Raw genomic sequence first — 24,171 nt, 5'->3', positions numbered from 1 at the left:
GTGTGTAGGTTCTGATATATATATATATATATATATATATATATATATATATATATATATTTATTTATTTATTTATTTATTTAATTTTAGAGAGAGAGAATCTTAAGTAGGCTCCATACTCAATGTGGAGCCCAACATGGGACTTGATCCTATGACCCTGGGATCATGACCTGAGCTGAAATAAAGAGTTGGGCACTCAACTGATTGAGCCACCCAGGCACCTCATATATATACACTCTATGGATTCTATTATATATATGTAATCAGTCCCTGTTCCTGTGAATCTGGGGGGTTGGAACCTCTCTAAGGTGCCCGTGTTAGCAGGAAAGGTTTACATCTTCATGGTCATCCTTGAGTTTGCTTTGCGGCTTCTGCTCTGCTTAGCAGATGCACCTTCTTGTGGCCCTGCTTATGTGCCCTGTTTTACATCAATTCAATGTAGGCAAGGAATCCAGTTTTTAAATAAAATTTATTAGTGGACTATCTTCTTTCTGTCCACACAAGAAATTTGTGTGTGAATGTAGTAGATAATTTTGAGGGCTTAGGAGGAGAAGAGAGGAATATTACAGGAGGGCAAACAACTTCAAATTATATATTAACATGCTTGCCTTTAACGGTCTTTGGTGTTCTCATCACAAGCTTTTGATTATCCACTTTACCTTATGTAGCTTCCCAGCTGAATTGTTTCTTCTCTTTCCTTTCTATCCATTTTATCTTTCCCTCTTAATCTTTACATCCTCCCCCCACCCCGCCCCATCCTCTCTTTCTTAATTACATCTGAGTTCTCTAGTCTATGAGGCAGTTCATCTGTCTCCCACCAGCTGCCCCAAACTCACCTATTTCCTACCATTGCATATTGCAATTTATCCAAGTGCTCAGTTGGGACAGGACCCACTCCTTTAAAGATGCAACTCACTGAACAAAAAGATTGTTTGTGTTTTATTTTGTTTTGCTTTTGCCATTGGAATAGAGTATCAAATGCTGAGAGATGGTGATGATTATACATGTTTGTACAACTTTATGCACCAATAGCTGCTGAGGTAGTAACAGATGGGGCATGAGAGAGAGATTTGATTTGGGTGAATTACTAGCTAAAATTAGAGATTGATGTGTTAGGTTCAGAATTTATATTCATGTGTTAGAAATGAAAACTTCAAAGTAGTCAAATTCCAAAGAGGATAGATTCAAATAAAATAACATATGCATAATAATTAGAATTTTAACTTTAAGTACACTACACTATCCATTAGATTTTGCTTATCTAATATAACTTGAAAACTTTTGACTTTGTAAAAAATAAACTTACTTTAACCTGAACTTTCAAACTGGTTGAACTATTTGAAGTAATGTGTTAGTTCTGATTTTAAATTCTGAGGTTTCTTTTCTGTTTTTTACGGGAGTGTCAGAAAGCAGGTCTTTTACTCCTTTACGTTTATTCACGTTATTCAAATGTGTCTTGATGAACAAATAACATGATGGTCAAATTTGCTCTAAGGAAATAGGTGTTTATTGTTAATCAATCCTTTCCTACTTTTCTGCCAATAACAGATTAGTTTATCCTACCTTAGTGAGCTGTTTGTATGCTTATTTTAAATTAATTCTCTAATGAATAATTGGCAATGACCAGCTCTAAATCTGAAAATATAATTCACTTTTATTTTGAGGTAATTGTATATTCACATATGATGGTTAGAAATAATCGGGAAAGATCCTGTGTAACTTTTATTGTTTCCCTCAGTGGTAATATTTTCATTACCATAAGGATCTTCATATTACTCTTTTATAGCCATGCCCACTTTCCCCATTCCCCCCCTTGGCAACCAGTTATCTATTCTCCATCTCTGTAAGTGTTTTCATTTCAGGAATTTTAAATACATGGAATCCTAGAGTGTATATAACTTTTGAGATTGGCATTGTTTCACTTAGGATAATTCTTTGGAAATTCACCCAGGTTGTTGCACATATCAATAGATCGTTCCTTTTTATTGCTAAATCATGGTATAGATGTGTCACAATTTGTTAAAACATTCACACACTAAAGGACATCTGGGTTGTTTCTAGCTTTTGACTATAATGAATAAAACTACTGTAAAAGTTCTTCTACAGGTTTTTGTGTGAATAAAAGTTTAGTTTCTCTGAGATAAATGCCAGGAGTACATATGGGTAGTATAGTTCTTGCAAGTTTAATTTTACATGAAATTGCCAATCATTTTCCCAGAGTGATTGTACCATTTCACATTCCCATTAGCAGTGTATGAGCTTTCCAGTTTCTCCCAGCTCTGAATACAGAAGGTATTGTTCTATTTTTGATTTTATAAAAATTAAAAAAATTAATGAGTGATATCTCATTGTGGCTTTAATTTGCATTTTCCTTAAGGTTAGTAATGTTGAACATCTTTTCAAGTACTTATTTGCCATCTGTATATCTTCTTTGGTGAACTGCCACTTCTTGTCTTTTCCCCATATTCTAATTCTATTGTTGGTTTACTTATTGTTGAGTTTTGAGAGTTCTTTAATATTCTAGATATTAGTTATTTGTTGGGTATATGGTTTGCAAGTATTTTATTCTAATCTGAACTTGTCTTGTTTTTCTCTCAACAAGGTCTTTTGCAGAACAAAAGTTTATAATTTTAATGAAATGAAATTTATAAATTTTTCATTTTTAGATTATGTTTAGTGTGAACTCTTAGAACTCTGTCCAGCCCTAAATACTGCATTTCCCCGTAATTTTTTCTGGAAGTTTACATTTAAGTCCACGATCCATTTTAAATTAATTTTTGTATAAGATGTAGAGGTTGAGTCATACAATCCATGAACATGGTATGCCTCTCCATTTATTAGATTTGCTTTGTTTTCTGTTCTAACATTTTGTGGTTTTAAGCATATAAGTTGTGTACATGTTTTTCTTAGATTTATACCTAAGTGTATGGTATTGTATTTAATTTTAATAACCAAATGTTCATTGCCAGTATATAGAAATAAAATTTATTTTGCATAATTATCTTATATCTTGTGACCTTGCTAAAATATCATATTCTAGGAATTTTTTTTAAATTAGTATGATTGTTTCCTTGGGATTTTCTTCTAGACACATGTCATATGCAGATAAGGACAGTTTTCTTTCTTTCTTTCTTCCTTTCTTCCTTTCTTTCTTTTTCTTTCTTTCTCTACATGCCTATGTTGAAGAGATTGCATAGAATTGGTATTGATTCTTCTTTAAACATTTGGTAGAATTATTCATTGAAAGCATTTGGGCTTTGAAACTTCTTTTTTGGGGGGTGTTAAAAAATTATGCATCCAATATCCTGAAAAGTTATAGGAATATTCAAATGATCTATTTCATATTCAGCAAATTGTGTTAATTTGTGTTTTGAGGATGGTTCAATTCATCTAAGTTGTCAAATTTATGTGTGTTTTGTTTTTTATAGTATTTTCTTATATTTTTGATGTCTGCAAAGTTTGTAGTGATATATCTCCCTTTTCTCTTTCCTTCTCTTCCTTCCTTCCTTCCTTCCTTCCTTCCTTCCTTCCTTCCTTCCTTTCTTTCTTTCTTTCTTTCTTTCTTTCTTTCTTTCTTTCTTTCTTTCTTTCTTTCTTTCTTCTTTCTTTTCTTTCTCCCTTTTCCTTCCTTTCTTTCTTTTATACTTTGTGCCTTTTTTCACTTTTCTTTGCCTGTCTTATTAGAGATTTGCCAGTCTTAATGATCTTTTCAACAAACCAGCTCTTTGTTTCACTGATTTTCTCTAATGTTTTTTAGTTTTAATTTAATTGATTTCCATTCTTATCTTAATTATTGCTTTCCTTGCATTTGCTTTGGATTTATTTTGTTCTTTTTTTCCTAATTTCTTGAAGTGGAGCTTAAGCTTAGATAATTGATTTGAAACTTTTCTTGTTTTTACTAAATGCATTTTAGGATTTAAATTTCCTCTACAGCACTGCTTTAGCTATGTCACACATAGTATTTTGATATATGCTGTTTTAATTTTCATTTGTTGCAATGTATTTTTAATTCCTTTGAGACTTCCTTTTTGACCCATAGATTAGAAATATGTTGATTAGCTTTCCAGTATTTGAATATTTTCCCATTATCTATTATTGATTTCCAGTTTGATTCTGTTGAGGTCAGAGTATGATTTGTGTGATTTAATTCTAAAGTTTTGAGATTGTCTTATCGTCCAGGATATGATTTAGTTTTGTATATGTTATGTGCACCCTTGAAAATGTACATTCTGCTATTGTTGCATGGTATGTTCTGTAAATGTCAATTAAATTCCATTGGTTGATGGTGTTTTTGAGTTATTTTATTCTTTGCTGATTTTCTGGCTAGTTGTTCTATCAGTTGGTGAGAGAAAGTGTTGAAATTTCCAATATAATTCCAGACTTGTCTATTCTCCATTCAGTGGTCTTTGTTTTTGATTCACATAATTTGCAACTCTATTTTTTGGGACATACACATTTAGAATTCATATAGCTTCTTGATAGGTTGATACTTAAAATTTTTTTATCCATTTATATTTAAGTTAGTTAACATGCAATGTAGTATTGTTTTTTGAACATCATATAATTTCCCTCTCTATCTCTAGTAATTTTCTTTTTTCTGAAGGTTCTATTTTATATATTAACGTAATCACTTCTTTCTTTTGATTAATATTTACATGGTATGTCTTTTTCTACACTTCTACTTTCTATCATGTATATAATTTGAATTGAGTTTCTTTTAGATATCATATAATTGGTTCATTTTTTTAAAGCCCATCTGCCACTTTATTTTCATTGGTGTATTTTGTTCATTTACCTTTATAGTAATTATTGGTTATGTTAGGACTTAAGTTTGTCTTTTTTTTTGTGGTTTTAGTTTTCTCCCCTTTTGTCTTTCCTACCTTTATATGGCACGTATAGTTCATATTTGAACATTTTTTAGAATTTTATTTTGGTTTACCTACATTATACATACATAACTTATCATAGCTGACTAGTTGTCATTATTTTGCCAGTTTAAATAAAGTGGAGAAGTCTAACCTTCCTTTTTATCCTTTTGCCCTTCTCCATATAATTGTCTTAAATATTTCCTCTCTATACATGTAGAAACTCATCAGGTAGCATTATAATTTTTGTTAGAAACCTAAGAGGAGAAGGAAAGTCTATTGTTCTTACTTATATATTTGTTTACTCTGTTCATCCTCCTTGATGTTCAGTGATTTCTTTTTTGCTTCAAGATCTTCTATTAGCCATTCTTTTGAAAAGCCTACTGACATTACAATTGTTATTTTTCTCGGGCTACTTTCCTAAATTGTTATTTTTCTCAGGCTCCTTTCAAGAGTTTTTCTTTGTTTTCAGTTTTCAGAATTCTAATTATATGTAGAGGCATGGATTTCCTTGTTTTTCCTGTTTGGAATTTGCTCAGCTTCTTGAATCTGTAGGTTTATGTTTAAAACAATTTTTTAAATGTTTATTTACTTCTGAGAGACAGAGACAGAGTGTGAGCGGGGGAGGGGCAGAGAGAGATGGAGACACAGAATCTGAGGTAGAATCCAGGCTCTGAGCTGTCAGCACAGAGCCTCATGAAAGTCTCGAACTCACAGACTGTGAGATCATGACCTGAGCCAAAGTCGGACTCCCAACCAACTGAACCACCCAGGCATCCTGATGGGTTTATGTTTTTTGACAAGTTTGGGAAGTTTTTAGACATGATTTTCTCAAGTATTTTTTAGCCACACACTCTCCTCTCTTTTCAAGATTCAATTACATGAATATTAGATGTATACAGTAGTTTTTTTTTTTTTACAGTAGTTTCATTCATTATAGCCAAACCCTAGAAACAACCCAGATCTCACAGGTCTTTAAATCTCTGTTCTTTTTTTCAGTCTATTTTCTCACTGTTGCTTTGATTGATTAATTTCTATTCTATTTTTCAGCTTGCTGATTCTTTCTTCTGTTTGCTTCATTGTGTGCTTGAGCTTATCCACTGAGGTTATTATTTCAATTGTTATATTTTTCAGTCCTAAGATTTCCATTTGGTTCTTCTTTACGTCATCTATTTGTGTGTATTTGTTTGTGTGTGTGTGTGGAGACTTTCTAATATTTTCATTTGTTTCAAATGTGTTCTAATGGGCTGCTGAAGCTTAAAATCCTTTTCAGATAATTCTAACATCTCTGTCACCTTGATGTTGGCATCTTTCAAGCATTTAAAATTTTTATTTAGCTTCAGATCTTTGTGATTCTTTATGTAAGGAATGACTTTCTGTTGCAACCTGGATATTTTGATAATTATATAATGTGCTTCTGGATCTTATTGACATCTTTGGGTTTAACTGGGTCCCTCTAACACTTCTCCCATAGGAGAGTGGGGGTGCTACCCCACATTCCCCATCCCTTGACAACTGGATTGGGGATTGACCCGACTGAAGGGATTGACCTTATTATTACTGAGTGTGGTGGGAGTTCCAACTCTCCATTAGGCCTCCACTGATACTTTCTTGGTGAAAGAAATAGAAATGTTTTGTTACTTCTCCTAAAACCTGTATGTGTAAAAGTGAGTAATTCAAAAAACTGAGGATGACACAGTTGATGTTATATTAATAATTTTTCTTGAACCTTTTAATTTATGTATATTTGAGCTCCTAAATATTTGTGTTTATTTAAGTTGTAATATTTAACTTGTTGTAAGTCTATTGTACTGATCAATGGAAGCCATAGATATTATTTCTTTATTAAACCAAAAAGTAATACTTGTGCTTTGTGACAAATCCAGTGAATTCAGAGCAGTTTAGAGTAAAATGGTCCTCCCATCCTAACTCCATTCTCCAGTAATTACATTTAACAGTCAGACATGTATTCACCCAGGTTTTAGTCTCTATTTACACTTTTAACCATGTTTTCCCACCTCGTTTACCCACTCCTACTCTTTCTCTCCAACTTCTCTTTCTGTGTGTCCTTTGTAAGCTCATCCTTTTCTATCCAGCTATTAAATGTTGGGATGCTTTCAGATTTGGTTCTAGAAACCTTTTCTTCTATCAATATTGTTTTTCTTTGTGACTCATCTATATCCTTGCCTCAATTGCCATTTACACTTCGATGACTCATAAGCTTATTTTTCTAGTTCAGATCTCTGGTCTGAGTGTCTAACCAATAATGCCAACTCTGCATGTGACATCTCCTTTTGTATCTAAATGGCACTTCAAGCCCAGCATGTGAAAAACAGACTAATGATCTTCCCTTCCAACCTCTTACCGATCTCACATCTTAGTGAGTGGTACGACTATGTATTGAGCTATATTTGCCAGAGGCCTAGGGGCACTGTTGCTTCCCCTTTTCCTTCACCTCCCATACCCAGCTAATCACCATTCCTGTGGCTTTTCCTTCCTGAATCTGCCCACTTCCTTTTCTACCTCCAGGCTTTCATCATCTCCTGCCTAGGCTAATGAAGTCATTTCCTAAATGGACTTTTTTGCTTTAATCTCATTGCATTTGAAATAATTCTTTATTCTGTAATGAGAGATACTTTCAAAATAAAAATTTGATCATGTTGCCAGCCTACTTAAAATATTTCAATTTTTACTGCTCTTATGGTAAATACCTAAATCCTTAACATGACTTAGCCTAGTGTGGATCATGTCCTTGACAATCAGTAAATATTTGTGGAAAAATGAATGGATGAACTTACATAGTTTAGAGTGTTTGCTATTAAAATAGTACTGTTAACATGTGTATCTCTATGTATCATTTTCTACTCTTGTTATATTTCTATTTTATATATTTCTAGAAATGGGGCTGCTAGTATGGTTTGGTTCTCATCTATTAAATATCAAGGGTAAAGGAGAAATTGGTGTAATGCCTTGTAGTCATCAAGAGAAAAAGAGAAGTCTGATCTAGGAAGATCAGTGATGATTTATTAAGGGAGCAGTCTTGTACCTTCTATTGGATGGGAGGGGGGAGTTATACCCTAAAGAATCGCCCAATGACTTAAGAACTTTTTGTTGTTGAGATTTCATGCCATATAACTTTAGATAAAATATTTTGTAAGACAGAGCAAAGAACAAATGAGCCAGATTTTCATATTTGTAGCAAATGTGACTTACTCCTATTTTTATTTGGCTTACTTTTTTTTTTTTTTTATTAAAGACAATCTATGGAAACTAGGTTGTTTAAGGAAAGGAGTGATTTGAAATAGGGTGGTCACATAAGAAGGGTGAATAGAAATAATGTACAAATTATAATTTTCATAGAAATAGAGGATCTGTTTACTACTACAGTAGATACTGGGCAGAATGTGATGTAGACAAATAGTGTTTTCAGAGACATGTTTTTCCATCTCTGTCTCTTTTGGCTTACTCCATGGAAGGAAGGTGGTGTGTGCTGGTGTTGGTGAAGTAGGTAGAAAACAGGATGAAGGTATCAGGTGCCTAAAGATGGGGGACTAGGAGTATCAGTTTGCTACTGTAGTGTTGTACTTACTAGTTTTATGACCTGGGGCAAAGTAGCTAATCTCTAGGATACTAAGTGTCCCATCTGAAAATAGTACCAACCACTGATTTACATGCAAAGTAGGTTGGATGTGATAATTTGCTTTATTATTTATTTAAAAAATTCATTTGTTTGAGATGATACTAAAATATTACTGATTTTAGTTATGAATTTGCATACCAGAAAGATAAAAAGGCTGCAAAATGACTCACAATGGGCAATTAGGGCACTGAGAGGTAACCATAAAACTCTGAGAGTTAATATGCTTTTGGAAATATGCTTTTGTTCAAAGGGAGGATAGAACTCTATGACATTCATATGTAACTCTACAGATTTTTTCTGTTTCTCCCCTTACTCTAGCCTATTTTTATTCATACTGAAATGTGTAGATTAAGCAGCTTTATATTTATTTTCTTCTTCCTGTTAATTTTGCATTAGTAGTTTGTGGCTGTTTAAGCAAAACATTGGTTTAATTGCTCTGTTTGTCATTTCTTCTTGTTCCAGGCAATGGACCTCACCACGACCGTTGCTGTATTTATAATGAAAGCAACTTGGTGGATGGTGTTTATTGTCTCCCAATAGGACACTGGATTGAGGCCACTGGGCACACCAATGAGATGAAGCACACAACAGACTTCTATTTTAATATTGCAGGCCACCAAGCCATGCACTATTCAAGGTAAAAATAGTGCCATGTTTATAAGCATAAAAGTAGGCCGAGAGGTAATATTAGGACAATGGAAGTGTTTACTGTGTTCAAAACAGCAGTGTCTCCCTTTGGAGAGGTATGTGGGCCTGCAGTTAAAGAGAGAAATTATAGTGAATCACTGCGTGAGGTTTTCTGGTTCCAGATGTGAAGGATCCTTTTTATAGAATTCTTTTATTAATTACATAATCTGGCGCCGACGTATTTTGAGCAGACTATAGTTGGCCAGTCTTTGTACTTGCATAGTGGATCCTAGATCAGCATTTATGTCTTTTATGCTACTGACCAACAGTGAAACAAAAAACTGGTGTCTCTTTATAAACTTTTATTCAGAAGTATATATGTAAATATAGACATAAAATTAGATCCGATGTGATCATTTGCTATATTACTTAATAATATATTTATTTTTTGTTTATGTAATTGTTAGGTCAGCAATATGTGCCATAATAAAATTTAAAACACTAAAGAGGCTGCTAACTGAAAGTCAGGTTCAGTACACTTTCCTTCATTTCCTCTCATCAGAAGTAATTATTTCCAATGATTTGGATTACGGTTAGTTTTTCTGGAGATTAAATTCACGTCTTAAATAATATTCATATCGTGTATCAATTCATATAATGTATAATTCATATGATGTGTCAATTTAAAAGTAGCTATTATTTCCTATCTATGGCATGAGAGATATTTAGCTCACTTATATTTGTTCTCTTTCTCCACTCCCAGTGCCTACCAGCTCATTAAAAAGATTCCTTTGTTATTTGACTTCATAAAATTTTGACGATGCTTCTTGATTTCTGACTGGTTAAGTCAGAGATTTATTGTCCTGTGTTTTCCTCCACATCCACTTCCACCTGTTAACTCCTACTTGGCATTACTTTCACCTTCTCAAGGTTTATAGAATTTACACTTAATTTACTAAGTATAAGTAAATCTTTTATAATTTGAAGATTTAAAAATGGAAATCAATATTCAACATTTAAAATATCATGTAAATATTATTTACTGTGGACCATGCAGTCTTTGTGCCATAGACAAAGAGAGAATTTTCATCTTCTTAAAAACTGTATTGTTTTGGGGATCTTGGGTGGCTCAGTTGGTTTAGCATCCGACTTTGGCTCAGGTCATGATCTCAAGTTCATGAGTTTGAGCCCCACGTTAGGCTCTGTGCTGACAGCTCTGAGCCTCAACCCTGCTTTAGATTCTGTGCCTCCCTCTCTCTCTGCCCCTCCCTGGCTCACTCACACTCTGTCTCTTCTCTCTATTTCTCTCAAAAATGAATAAAAGAAACATTTAAAAAATTTGTATTGCTTTGAATGAGAGATATATTTAATACAAACAGGGTTGTGAGTGGTAATATGAGTATGGTAATACTTCATCATAGTATTAGGGAATTCATGTTCTTGGACACACCATTCTTGTAAATCCACCCTAGATGTTGGCCTTGTTGATGGACTGAAGGCAGCGCATGAGGAGAGGAGTTAAGCATGACTTATGGCTTTATGGCCTGAACAACCAGATTAATGGTATTGCTCTTTATTGATATGGGGAAGACAAGGAGATGAGCAGACTAGAGTATGGCTTGAGATAACAATTCTGTTGTTGGCATATTACATTTGAAAAGTAGGTTTGATTGCAGATAGGAAATCAATTTGCTATCTGGATGTTTACAGAGAGGTTGGGAGTGGACAGATAAAATTGGGGTTATCAATATATAGGTGACATCTAAGTAATGAGTTTCGATGGAATCATTTAGTGAATGAGTGAAATATAGAAGAGAAAAAGAAATAAGGGAAAATAATAATCCCATGGATCCATATAATTTAGAGATCAAAGATAAGAGGATCCAGAGAAAAGAATTGAAAAGAAGCATCTGTTGAGATGGTTTTTATTTGTATTTCCCTGATGATGAGTGATGTTGAGTATCTTTTTATATGTCTGTTGGCCGTCTAGATGTCATCTTTGGAAAAGTGTCCTATTCATGTCTTCTGCTCATTTCTTCACTGGATCAAATGTTTTTTGGGTGTTGAGTTTGTAAGTTCTTTATAGATTTTGGATACTAACCATTTATCTAATATGTCACATGCAAATCTCTTTCCCATTCAGTCAGTTACCTTTTAGTTTTGTTGATTGTTTCCTTTGCAGTGCAGAAGTTTTTTTTATCTTGATGAGGTTCCAATAGTTCATTTTTACTTTTATTTCCCTTGCCTTTGGTGACATCATGAGTAATAGATTGCTGTGGCTGAGGTCAAAGAGGTTATTGCCTGTTTTCTCCTCTAGGGTTTTGATGGTTTCCTGTCTCACATTTAGGTCTTTCATCCATTTTGGGTTTATTTTTGTGTATGGTATAAGAAAGTGGTCCAGTTTCATTCTTCTGCATGTTGTCCAGTTCTCCCAGTGCCATTTGCTAAAAAGGCTGTCTTTTTTCCCTTAAAAAGGGGACCATCTCTTTCCTGCTTTGTCAAAGAGTAGTTAGCTATGCAATCTGTGGGTTCAATTTTGGATTCTCTATTCTACTCCTTTGGTCTATGTGTCTGTATTTGTGCCAATACTATACTGTCTTGAGGATTACAGCATTGTAGTAGAGGCTAAAGTCCAGGATTGTGATGCCTCCTGCTTTGTTTTTCTTTTTCAACATTACTTGGCTATTTGGAGTCTTTTGTGGTTCCATATAAATTTTAGGATTGTTTGTTTTAGTTTTGAGAAGAATGCTGGTGCAATTTTGATTGGGATTGCATTCAATGTATAGCTTGCTTTTAGTAGTATTGACATTTTAACAATATTTTTTCTTCCAATCTATGATCATGTGTTGTTTTTCCATTTGTTTGTGTCTTCTTCAGATTCTTTCATAAGTTTTCTACATATAGATCTTTTATCTTTGGTTAGGTTTATTCCTAGGTATTTTATGGTTCTTGCTGCAATTGTAAATGGGATCCATTTCTTGATTTCTCTTTCTGTTCTTTCATTATTGGTGTAAAGAAACAACTCATTTCTTTACATTGATTTTGTATCCTGCAACTCTGCTAAATTCATGTGTCAGTTCTAGTAGCTTTTTGGTGGAGTCTTTTGGCTTTTCCATGTAGAGTATCATGTCGTCTGCAAAAAGTGAAAGTTTGATTTTTTTCTTTGCCAATTTGGATTTCTTTTATTTCATTTTGTTGTCTGATTGCTGAGGCTATGACTTCTAGCACTATGTTAAACAACAGTATGAGAGTGGACATCCTTGTCATGTTCCCGATCTCAGGGAGAAAGCCCTCAGTTTTTCCTCATTAAGGATAATATTAGCTATAGGCTTTCCATATATGGCTTTTATGATGTTAAGGTATGTTCCTTCTATCCTTTCTTGAGGTTTTTATTAAGAAAGGATGCTATATTTTGTCAAATGCTTTTTTTGCATATATTGTGAGGATCATATGGTTCTTACACTTTTTTCTATGAATGTTATGTATTACATTGATTGATTTGTGAATGTTGAACCAGCTGGCATCCCAGGAATGAATCCCACTTGATCATGGTGAGTAATTCTTTTTATATGATGTTGAATTTGATTTGCTAGTATCTTGTTGAGAATTTTTACATCCACGTTCATCAGGGATATTGGCCTGTAATTATCCTTTTTTGTGGGGATCTTTGGTTTTTAAATCAAGATAATGCTGGCTTCATATAATGTCTGAAAGCTTTCCTTCCATTTCAAGTTTTTTGAACAGCTTGAGAAGGATACGTATTAACTCTGTTTTAAATGTCCGGTACAATTTCCCTGGAAGCCATCTGGCCCAGGGCTCTTATTCATTGGGAGATTTTTGATAACTGATTCAATTTCTTTGCTGATTATGGGTCTGTTCAAATGTTCTGTTTCTTCCTGTTTGAGTTTTGGTTGTATGTTGGTATCTAAGAATTTGTCATTTCTTCCAGCTTGTCCAGTTTGTTGGCATATAATTTTTCATCGTATTCTCTAATTATTGTTTATATATCTGTGGTTTTGGTTGTGATCTCTCCTCTTTCATTTGTGATTTTATCTATTTGGCTTCTCTTTCTTTTCTTTTTGAGAAGTCTGGCTAGGGGTTTGTCAACTTTGTTTATTTTTTCAAAAAACAACCAGCTGTTAGATTCATCGATCTTTTCTACTGTTTTATTGGATTCTATATTGCTCATTTCTGCTCTAATCGTTATTATTTCTCTTCTTCTGCTGGCTTTGGGGTTTCTTTGCTGTTCTCCTTTGAGTCCCTTTAGGTGTGTGGTTAGGTTTTGTATTTGGGATTTTCTTGTTGCTTGAGATAGGCCTAGATTGCAGTGTATTTTCTCTTTAGGACTGCCTTTGCTGCATCTTGGATTTATATCTTATTCTGGACTTTTAAAAAATATTTTCACTTTTTGGTTTTATTGCTTTAAATTTTTGGAGACTTCATTTTATTTCTTCCAACTCACCTAACTTTTTTCCTTAATTTTGATAATTGTATTCTTAATTTTCATGGACTCTTATTTATTTTGTTATTCCCTTACTGTGTATTAGTTTATTCTAGTTATTGAATGGATATCTTCTTGAGTTTTTCTTATAATACTATAAAGAATGATTTGAAGTCCTCTTACCTTACTGGAATTATCTTGTTTCCTTCAGAATCAGTTGTTCTCTCCTCATTTTGACTTTTCTCTTTTTTGTTCTTAGTTTTAAAGCATTGTTTTTGTTTCTTGTTTTTCCCTGAGAGAGACACAGAGCCCAAACCAGGGAGGGGCAGAGAGAGAGGGAGATACAGAATCTGAAACAGGCTCCAGGCCCTGAGCTGTTAGCACACAGCCCAACATGGGGCTCAAACTAACGAACTGCAAGATCATAACCTGAGCTGAAGTCAAACTATTAACTGCCTAAGCTACCTACGTGCCCCTTTAGTTGTTAATTTTATATAAAACTGGAAATTCTTAGTTGTTCACATTTATTAATAGAAAGAGTAGGTTGACTATTAAATTTGTTGGATATGAGTTTCCTCTGCCATCACTAGCTTCTCTCCCTATAACAGTGTTGGCCCAAGCTGTGTGCCTGTGGGCGGATCGTGTCTCCCTGAGTAGAACAGAAGCAGACAATCAGCCTGGTCACTATGGCTACCCCACTCTGAAAGAAAAGATGAGGAGGACGCATTTGGAGCACACCTCTCACTCTGAGAGTCTTTGCTCCCCATGTAGATGTTTCAATTTTTTTAAGGAGGGGGGGAGAGGGAGAGTGGGGGAGAGGAAGAGAGAAAGGGAGAGGAAGAATCCCTTGGAGTCTCAATGCTGTCAGCACAGAGCCTGATGCACAGGGGTGACCTTGTGAATTGTGAGATCATGACCCGAGCAGAAATCATGAATCAGGTACTTAACCAGCCGAGCCACCCAGGAGCCCCAGATGTTTCAATATTTAAAGAAGGTATTTCTTCACATATAGTACCATAGGTGTATGTGGGATACATATGAATCATATTCTCATAGTTTATTCGCAGTTCATGCAAAAGAGATTAAATTTAAAAATTTTCTTTAGGGGCACCTGGGTGGCCCGTTCAGTTGCTTGCCTTTGGCTCAGGTCATGATCTCGTGGTTCGTGGTTCTGAGCTCCGTATAGCGCTCTCACTGTCAGCATGAGCCTGTTTCGTATCCTCTGTCTCCCTCTCTCTCTGACCTGCTTGTGCTCTCTCTTTCTCAAAAATAAGTAAACTTTTAACAGTTTTTCTTTATTAAAATTTTTAAAAATGTTTACTTATTTTACAGAGAGAGAGAGAGAGAGAGTCGGAGTGTGAGTGGGCGAGGGGCAGAGAGAGACGGAGACACAGAATCCGAGACAGGCTCCAGGCTCTGTGCTGACAGCTCAGAGCCCAGCATGGAGCTCGAACCCACTATGAGATCATAACCTGAGCTGAATTCAGATGTTTAACTGGCCAAGCCACCCAGGTGTCCCCCCAAATATTTCTTTAAAGCAACTTAGTTTTACATCTAAGTCTATTCTACTGAATTCCCAGAAATTCAACTTGTTGAATACACACACATATACTTATATATAGAATATATGTATATAATATATAAACATATATACATTTGTGTGTATATATGTGTATATATGTCATATATACACATGTATATTTGTATGTATATATATGTATTCATATATATATTTGCATATATATATAATACCCATCTGTTGAAAGTTGTTTATCACAAATTGCTGTTGAATTTAGTTATGCTTTTCTTGCATTTTATATGTATATATTTATACCTCAGAAGGATAATATTAGGTTGAAATAATATATAATATGTATATGAAAATATATAATACATAAGTAACACATATAATGTAGAACAAACATATTTATACATGAAGTATATATGTAATACATAATACACACAGAAACACATACCTATTTACATATATAAATGGGATAAAATTTCAGAATTATTATTTTGATAGTTTTGAACTAAATAATGATATTCTTTCTTCCTCTATTTATTTATCTCTATAACACAGACAACTGGGCACTTGAGAAAAAACCTCAATTGTTTATAAAGGACCTGGAGCCATATTTTTACTTTTAAAGCATTCTATTACTTCCAAGATTTCTCACACTTCAGTTCCAAAGTCATCTACTTGAAAATTAGTTGGGTGGTATGATTTAAAAATTTCTTTAAATTGAGACATATCTGGACTGGGCTCCACAGCTCAGGGGTTAGAGCACTGGTCTTGTAAATTGAGGCATATTTGACATATGGCACATTACTTTCAGGTATACAACAATATGATTTAATATTTATATGCACTGGGAAATGATCACCACGATAAATCTTGCTTCCCCTGTCACTATATAAAGTTACATAGCATACATACAATATTATTGACTGTAGTCACCATGCTGCACATTACGTCCCTATAACTTTTTATTTATTTTATGACTGTAAGTTTGCACTTTTAACACTTCTCTCCCAATTCACCCCACCTCCCAAACCCTCTCCTATTTGGCAACTGTCAATCTATTCTCTTCATCTATGAGTTATGTTTTGTTTATTTGTTTTGTTTTTTAGATTGTACATCTAAGTGAAATCATAGAGTTTGTCTCTTCCTTATTTCACTCAGCATACTGTTATGTTCCATCTTTGTTGTGGCAAATGCATATTTGATTATTTTTTATGGCTGAATACTGTTTCATAGTGGGTGTGTGTATATTGTGTGTGTGTGTGTGTGTGTGTGTGTGTGTGTGTGTGTGATCACATGTTTATCTATTCATGCCTCAACAGTCACTGGTTGTTTCCATATCTTGACTGTTGTGAATAATACTGCAATGAACATATGGATGAATATATGTTTTTGAATTTGTGTTTTAATTTTTCTCCAGATAAATAACCAGAAGTGGAATTGGTAGATCATGTGGTGGTTCTATTTTTAGTTATTTTTTAAAATTTATATTAGAGAGAGAGTGCAGAGGAGAAAGTCAGAGGGAGAGAGAGAGAGAAAGACCCCCAAGCAGGCTCCACGTTCAGCATAGAGCCTGACATGGGCTTGATCTTATGACTCTGGGATCATGATATGAGCTGAAATTGAGAGTCAGATGCTCAACCAGCTAAGCCACAGAGGCACCCCTATTTTTAGTTTTTTGAGTAATTTCCATACTGTTTTCCATAATGGTGACACAGATTTGGATTCCCACCAGCAGTGACTGGGAGTTCCCTTTTCTCTACATTCTCATCAACACTTCTTATTTCTTGTCATTTTGATACCAACCATTCTGACAGATGTTAGTATGATAGCTCACTGTGGTTTTTATTTGCATTTCCCCGATGATTAGTGGTGTTGAGCATGTTGTCATGTACTTATGGATCATCTATTTATCTTCTTTGGAAAAAATGTCTATTCAAATCTTCTGCCCATTTTTAAATTGTATTATATGAGTTCTTTATACAATTTGGGTATTAACTCCTTGTCAAATACATGATTTGCAAACATCTCCCATTCAGTAAGTTGCCCTTTCATTTTGTCGATAATTTCGTTTGTTGTGTAGAGGTTTTTAGTTTGGTATAATCACATTGTTTACTTTTGTTTTTGTTGACATTATCTTTGGAGTCAAATCCAAAAAAATATTGCCAAGAGCAGTGTCAGGGAGCTTCTTGCCTATATTTCCTTGTAGGAGTTTTATGATGTCAGGTCTTACATTCATGTCTTAAATCTATTTTGAGTTAATTTTTGTGTATAGTGTAAGATAGTGGCCCAGTTTTATTATTTTGCATGAGTCTCTCTAGTTCTCCCATTATCATTTATTGAAATGATAATTTCCCACATTGTGTATGCTTGACTCCTTTATCGTAAATTAATTGACTATACATGCAAAAGTTTATTTTCTATTGATCTATGTATCTATCTTTATGTCACTACCATACTGTTTTCATTACTAGAGCTTTGTAATGTAGTTTGAAAATCAAGGAGTGTGATTTTGCTTTGTTCTTCTTTCTCAAGATTGCTTTGGCTATCCATTTTGTGGTTCCATAAAAATTTTAGGATTGTTCTTTTTCTGTGAAATTGCTATTGGGATTTTTAAGAGATCACATTGAATCTATAGATTGCTTTGGATAATATGGACATTTTCATAATATTAAGTTTTCAACCTATGAGCACAGAATAGTTTTCCATTTATTTGTGTCATCTTCAGTTTGTTTTATCAGTGTCATGTAGTTTTTAGTGTACAGGTCTTTCACATTCTTGGTTAAACTTTTTCCCAGGTATTTTATTCTTTTGGACACAACTGTAAATGAGATTTTTTTTCTTAACTTCTCTTTCTGATGGTTTGTTATTAGTGTATAAAAACAAGAGATATCTGTATGTTGATTTTGCATCCTTCAGCTTTACTGAATTTATCAGTTCTTTTTTTTCTTAGTCTTTAGAGTTTTCTCCATATAAAATCATGTTGTTTGCAAATAGTGACAGTTTTACTTTTCCTTTCTAATTTGGATAATTTTTATTTCTTTTTCTTGCCTAATTTCCCTAGTTAGGATTTTCAGTACTGTGTTTATTTAATAAAGATGGAGTTAAAAACCCTTGTCTTGTTCTTGATCTTAAAGAAAAAGCTTCCAGGTTTTCACTGTTGGGTATGATGTTGGCTGTAAGCTTGTCCTGTATGGCCTCTGTTATGTTGAGGTACATCCCCTTTATGTCTAGTTTGTTGAGGGTTTTTATCATAAGTGGATTTTGAACTTAGTCAAATTCTTTTCATACATCTATTGAGATGATCATATGATATTTATCTTTTATTAATATCAGATTTTTGTTACTCTTTTGTTAATATCAGGCTTCTGTTAATAGCAGGTTGACTGATTTACAGATATTGGACCATCCTTTTATGCCTGGTACAAACCTCAATTGATGGTGGTGTATGACCTTTTTAATGCATTGTTGAATTTGGCCTGTTAATATAGTGTTGAGGATCTTTGAATCTGTGTTCGTCAGAGATATTGGCCCATAATTCTCCTTTTGTGTTGTTCTTGTCTGGTTTGGTATTAGAATCATGCTGGCCTTATAAATACTTTTGGTGGCATTCCTTAATATTCACTTTTTTAGAAGAGTTTGAAAGTGATAGATTTAAAATTTTCTTTGAATGTTTGGTAGAATTCACCAGTGTAGCCTCTCATCCTGGATTTTATTTGTTGCAAGGTTTTTGATTACTGATTCACTCTCCTTGCCAATAATCAGTCTATTAAGATTTTCTATTTCTTCATTATTAAGTCTTGAAGTTGTAACTTCCCCTCTTCATTTATGATGTTATATATTTGAGCTTTTTCTCTTTTAAAGTGAGTCTAACTAAAGGTTTAACAATTTTTTTTATCTTTTTAAAGAATCAGCTCTTAGTTTCTTTATTCTATTGTCATTTTAGTCTTTATTTCATTTACCTTTGTTCTGAGCTTTATTATTTCCTTCCTTCTGTTAACTTGGGGCTTCATTTTTTCCTTTTTCTAGTTGTTTATGTGTAATGTTTGTTTACTTAAGATTTTTCTTGCTTTTTTAAATTTAATTAATTAATTTATTTAAGTACTGCCTTTACACCACATGTGGGGCTTGAACTCTTGACCCTGAGATTAAGAGTTGCATGCTCCTCCAACTCAGGCAGCCATAAACCTCTAGGTTTTTCCTGTTCCTTGAGCTTGGCCTATATTACTATGAATTTTCCTCTTAGTATTACTTTTGCTATATCTAATAGATTTTGGTATATTGACTGTCATTTTTATTTGTCTCAAGGTATTCTTTTATTTCTCCTTTGATTTCTTTGTTGGCTGATTTGTTCAGTAGTATGTTGGTTCTCCATATACCTGTGACATTTTTTAGTTTCCTTTTTATGATTAATTTCTACTTTCATTTCATATCACTGTGGTATAAAAATGTTTTGTATGATTTCAATATTCTGAAATTTATTGAGATTTGTTTTGTGCCTGAATTATGATCTAGACTTGAGAATGTTCCATATGCACTTGAGAAGAATGTTTATTTTGCTGCTTTTGAATGGACTATTCTGTATATAGTGGGATATTAAATTCCCCCATTATTACTGTATCATAATATTCAACTTCTCCCATAGGTCTGTTAATATTTGCTTTACATATTTGGATGCTCCTATGTTAAGTGCATACCTATTTATGAGTGTTATATATTTTTGCCAGATTTATTCCTTTATCATTATGTAATGCCCATTTTTGTCTTTAATTATTTGCTTTAAAGTTTATTTTATCTGCCGTAAGTAGAGCTATCCCAGGTTTCATTTGGATTCCATTTGCATGAAGTATCTTTTTTTACCTTTCAGTTTCAGTGTGTGTGTGTGTTCTTATATCTTAGGTGAGCCACTTGTAGGCAGAAAATAGGTGGTCTTGTTTTTCTTTTTTTTCATTGAGCCGCTCTCTCTCTATTTTTTCTTATTTATTTATTTATTTATTTTTAAGTATAATTTATTGTCAAATTGGCTTCCATACAACACCTAGTGCTCATCCCGACAAGTGCCCTCCTCAATGACCATCACCCACTTTTCCCTCTCTCCCACCCCTAACACTCTGTATCTTTTGATTAGCGAATTTAATTATAGATAGGTATATATTTGTTGTCTTTTCTTAAGTGTTTTTGACTGTTTCATAGTTGTTTTTTTTTCTATCTCTTTCTTTTCTCCCTTGTGACGTGATGACTTTCTGTAGTGTTATGTTTAGATTTCTTTCTTATTATCTTTCCTGTATTTGCTGTTGATTTCTGCTTTGTGGTTACCATGAGGCTCACATCTATCTATCTGTTCCATTTACAATAGCCCTTTGGGTCTCCTGGACGTAACCCTCAGTTTCAAAGCCAGATGGGGAGGGGTACAGATGTTAGTACCAATCCCAAGGGTTGCGGTGCCTGAGGTGGGGCTCGAACCCCTCAGTTCTCAGGGATGTGCTTGGTATTTGTGAGATCCCCTCTGCTTTTGGGTTGCCGTGCAGGGGTGTGGTTCCCATGAGACTGTGTCTCTGCCCCTCCTTCCCATTTCAATTTGGCTTTTTTATCCTTTGTTGTAGAAGAGCTGCTCAGCTAGTTTTCAGGTCCTTTTCAGAGAGTGTTGTAAGTGTAGCTGTAGATTTGCTGTGTGTGCAGGAAAAAGTGAGCTCAGTGTCTTCCTACACTGCTGTCTTGAAACAGTCTCAGGGTTTTTTAAAATATAGGTTCATGGGTCCCATCATGTCCTGGGAATTTTTTTCCCAATATTTCCATATGATTCTTATGAGCATACATGTTTGAGAATAATGTGTGGTTACTCCAATAATGACAGTAACTTAGAATTTGGAAAAGGAAGGTTTTATGTACTTTAAGCCATTTTAGTCCAACCCCCCGTGCCCCGCCTTGAATTAATTCCAGCCACAGTTCATCCTCACATGAACTGGACAAGATAAAAATGTAAGTTCAGTTTCTAAGAAAAGAATTGTAAAGACATTTATATATTTTGTCATTACTTGAAGATATCTAATTATCTGCTTGCTATATTCATCTATGTATAATGCTAAAATAAGTTGTGAGTTTATTGCAGCTGTTGAAATAGATGCATGCATGATATACGTTTGCACATATGTAGTAACAGAGATCTTCAAACTCTCCCAATAATTTGTAATCTCACGCTACCATGTTTTAGTTTGAATACGGGAGTTGAATTATGCCTGCACTTTTTTTTATGTTTGGGATAAATCTTATAAGAGTTGAGCTGTCAGTGTCTTTCATAATGACAAGTCTTACAAGACTACAAAGGTCTAACAATTAAATTTTATATGAAGTGGCAAATTCATTCACTCAGTGACGATTGTGTGGATTGCGGCCCCCCTCTTCAGTGCTAGACAGTCAAAGATGGAGAGCCAATGATCCCCTGCTCTCAGAAACTCATGTTCTTATGAAAACATAAGCAGCTGCAATACAGTGAGAAAATTGCTGTGCTGGAGTTGTATGTGCAATGTAATGAGAGTTGGGAAGCCAAGTGTTTAGTTCAAGGAAATCTTTATGAATAGAACTTGAATGGAGATGTGAAGGAGAACATTTGGGAAAGGGCAGTCAAGTAAGGAAAATAGCAAGTGCAAATGTACAGAGGTATGAAAGTAATATTTAGCTGACCAAATAATTTTGTTCAATCAGGATAATTTTGAGAGTGAAAAGAGGTAATTTTAATAATTAGTCCACACGACACATTGCAATAGTACACCAGAACATAGGGCAACCTGGAGACCATGTTATCCAGAAGAGAACCTTCTGGACCCTCTTAATATTCAGATCCAGAAAGATATGCTGATAAACACTCTGGGCCTATGGATATTCTTTTATAGAAATTCACACGCATTAGGTAAAATAGCTGTGTTTAGAGAGTTTATGTGGGATATTTTAGTTGTAAAATTTAGCCAAGTTATGCACATATTTAACACATTTCGTTTATCTACAAGGTTTATTATGAAAAGAAGACTACCTACCTCCCTACATCTCCCCCAATTTGGTCTTTCTATAGGCAACCATTTTCACATTTAAAAAAAAATTGTTTTTAATCTTTTTTTTATTTTTGAGAGAGACACAGAGCATGAGCAAGGGAGGGCAGAGAGAGAGGGAGACACAGAATCTGAAGCAGGATCCAGGCTCTGAGCTGTCCTCACAGAGCCCAACATGGGGCTCAGACATATGAACCACAAGATCATGACCTGAGCCAATGTCAGATGCTCAAATGACAGAGCCACCCAGGTGCCCCCATTTTCACACCTTTAAGCTGATTATTTGCTAATTACCTTCAGTGATAAATAATGTGAATGTATTGATACTTCTTTCTTTTAGTTTTGGGTATTACCTATTGATCTCACCCTGTAAAATATGAAGATTTAGCTCTTTTTCTCTCTTTTTTTTTTGTGAAAGAGATTTCACAAAATTTCTTTAGATTGTTTTTTATAAAGGAATTTGGTGAAAGTCTCACATCAAATATGTAGAATCAATTTGTCTAACATAAAACTTGGTAAATAGCTCAATAAATAGTCAATTAATTGATATCCTTTCAATTCAGTGATAACCTTTCTATTGTTCAATCTTTTTGACATATATAGTAATTTTGAGATCAGTATTTTATATGTTTATTTGTATGCCTATGTAAATGCTATTTAACATCCCTAACTCGTCACAAATATCTAAATCTCTTTGAAGAATGTATAGCTTCCAGGGTTGCTATTGAGAAGTCAAAGTCATTATGGTTCTTGATCCTTTATGTTTGAATTGCTTTTTGCCCCCATCTAGAGAAGCCTGTAGAATCTTTTTATTTCTAATATTATGTCTTGATATGGGCATATTTTTGTCTATTTTGTTGGGTTCTCGGTGAGTAGAATTTTCAATTCTGTAAACCCAGGTACTTCTTTGAAAGTAAATTTCTTGAATTATTTCTTTGATGTTTTTTTTTCTCCTTTCTTTCTGAAACTCCTCAGTCTTTTATGTTTTGGATAACTTTGTTTATTTTCCCTCTTCTTTCTAACATTTTTTTCCAACCCATTTTATTATCTCTGCTATTTCATTAAAAATTTTTTTAATATTTACTTATTTTTGAGAGAGAGAGAGAGACAGAGAGACAGAGAGAGAGAGACAGATTGTGAGTGGGGGTGGGCAGAGAAAGAGAGAGACACAGAATCCCAAGGCTTCAGGCTCTGAGCTGTCTGTCAGCACAGAGCCTGACTCAAGGATCAAACTCATCGACAGTGAGATCATGACCTGAGCCGACATCAGATACTTGACCTCCTGAGCCACCTAGGTGCCTTAGTTGCTATTTCGTTTTTTATTTCTGTATCATCCTTTATTATTTTTTTTAGGAGCCCTTCATTTAATTATTGGAGTGTTCCCCAGTCCAGAGACTTGTTAGACTTTTCCCATAGAATCAACTCCCAGTCCTATTCAGGACTGGGAGGGGAGTTTTCCAGCTGAGGAAAGTGGAAAATGAATCTGAGAGTGTGGCTGCTTCTTAAATAACTTGCAAACTGTTCTCCTTGTTCCTTTCACTTACAGCCTGGTGAAATCAATATCTGAGCCTGGTGGGGATTCTGTAATATAATTCTAGTCTGTTTGTAGTGTTTTCCTAATTGTTTCCTAATTGTTTAGGAATCAGTCATTTGCTTTGCATCTTCCAGAATTTTGATCTTGTCATTTTCCCTCCTGTTCTTTCATTTCTTGTGGCTTTATGTGTTTAGTTTTTCACAAAATCTCTTTAGCTTGTTTTTTAAAAGGGATTTGGTGAAGGTCTCACATTAAAAATGTGGAATCTGGGGCGCCTGGGTGGCTCAGTCGGTTAAGCGTCCGACTTCCGCTCGGGTCATAATCTCGCGGTTCTTGGATTCGAGCCCCGTGTCAGGCTCGGTGCTGACAGCTAGCTCAGAGCCTGGAGCCTGTTTCAGATTCTGTGTCTCCCTCTCTTTCTGACCCTCCCCTGCTCATGCTGTCTCTCTCTGTCTCTCAAAAATAAATAAAAAACAACAAAAAATGTGGAATCAAT

At 34.4% G+C, this 24,171-nt stretch overlaps 1 protein-coding gene and 1 long non-coding RNA gene across 2 annotated transcripts in view; both read left to right on the top strand.

Annotated features, from left to right (window-relative positions):
- Positions 1–8,967: 8,967 nt before the first annotated feature.
- Positions 8,968–24,171, top strand: part of EPM2A (EPM2A glucan phosphatase, laforin) — a 67,328-nt gene continuing 52,124 nt past the window's right edge. The window contains exon 1 of the mRNA XM_029944169.1: positions 8,968–9,142. Coding sequence (XP_029800029.1) covers positions 9,081–9,142 — 62 coding nt within the window. The 5' untranslated portion in view covers positions 8,968–9,080. The remainder of the gene's footprint in view (positions 9,143–24,171) is intronic.
- Positions 14,525–24,171, top strand: part of LOC115295881 — a 23,374-nt gene continuing 13,727 nt past the window's right edge. Inside the window, exon 1 of the long non-coding RNA XR_003910616.1 lies at positions 14,525–14,567. This is a non-coding gene — a long non-coding RNA (uncharacterized LOC115295881). The remainder of the gene's footprint in view (positions 14,568–24,171) is intronic.

The sequence above is a fragment of the Suricata suricatta genome, chromosome 7 (assembly GCF_006229205.1).
Source record: "Suricata suricatta isolate VVHF042 chromosome 7, meerkat_22Aug2017_6uvM2_HiC, whole genome shotgun sequence".
In the NCBI taxonomy this organism is placed as follows: Eukaryota; Metazoa; Chordata; class Mammalia; order Carnivora; family Herpestidae; genus Suricata; species Suricata suricatta.
The sequence above is the reverse complement of the archived record's forward strand: the minus strand, read 5'-3'. Positions and strand labels throughout refer to the sequence as shown.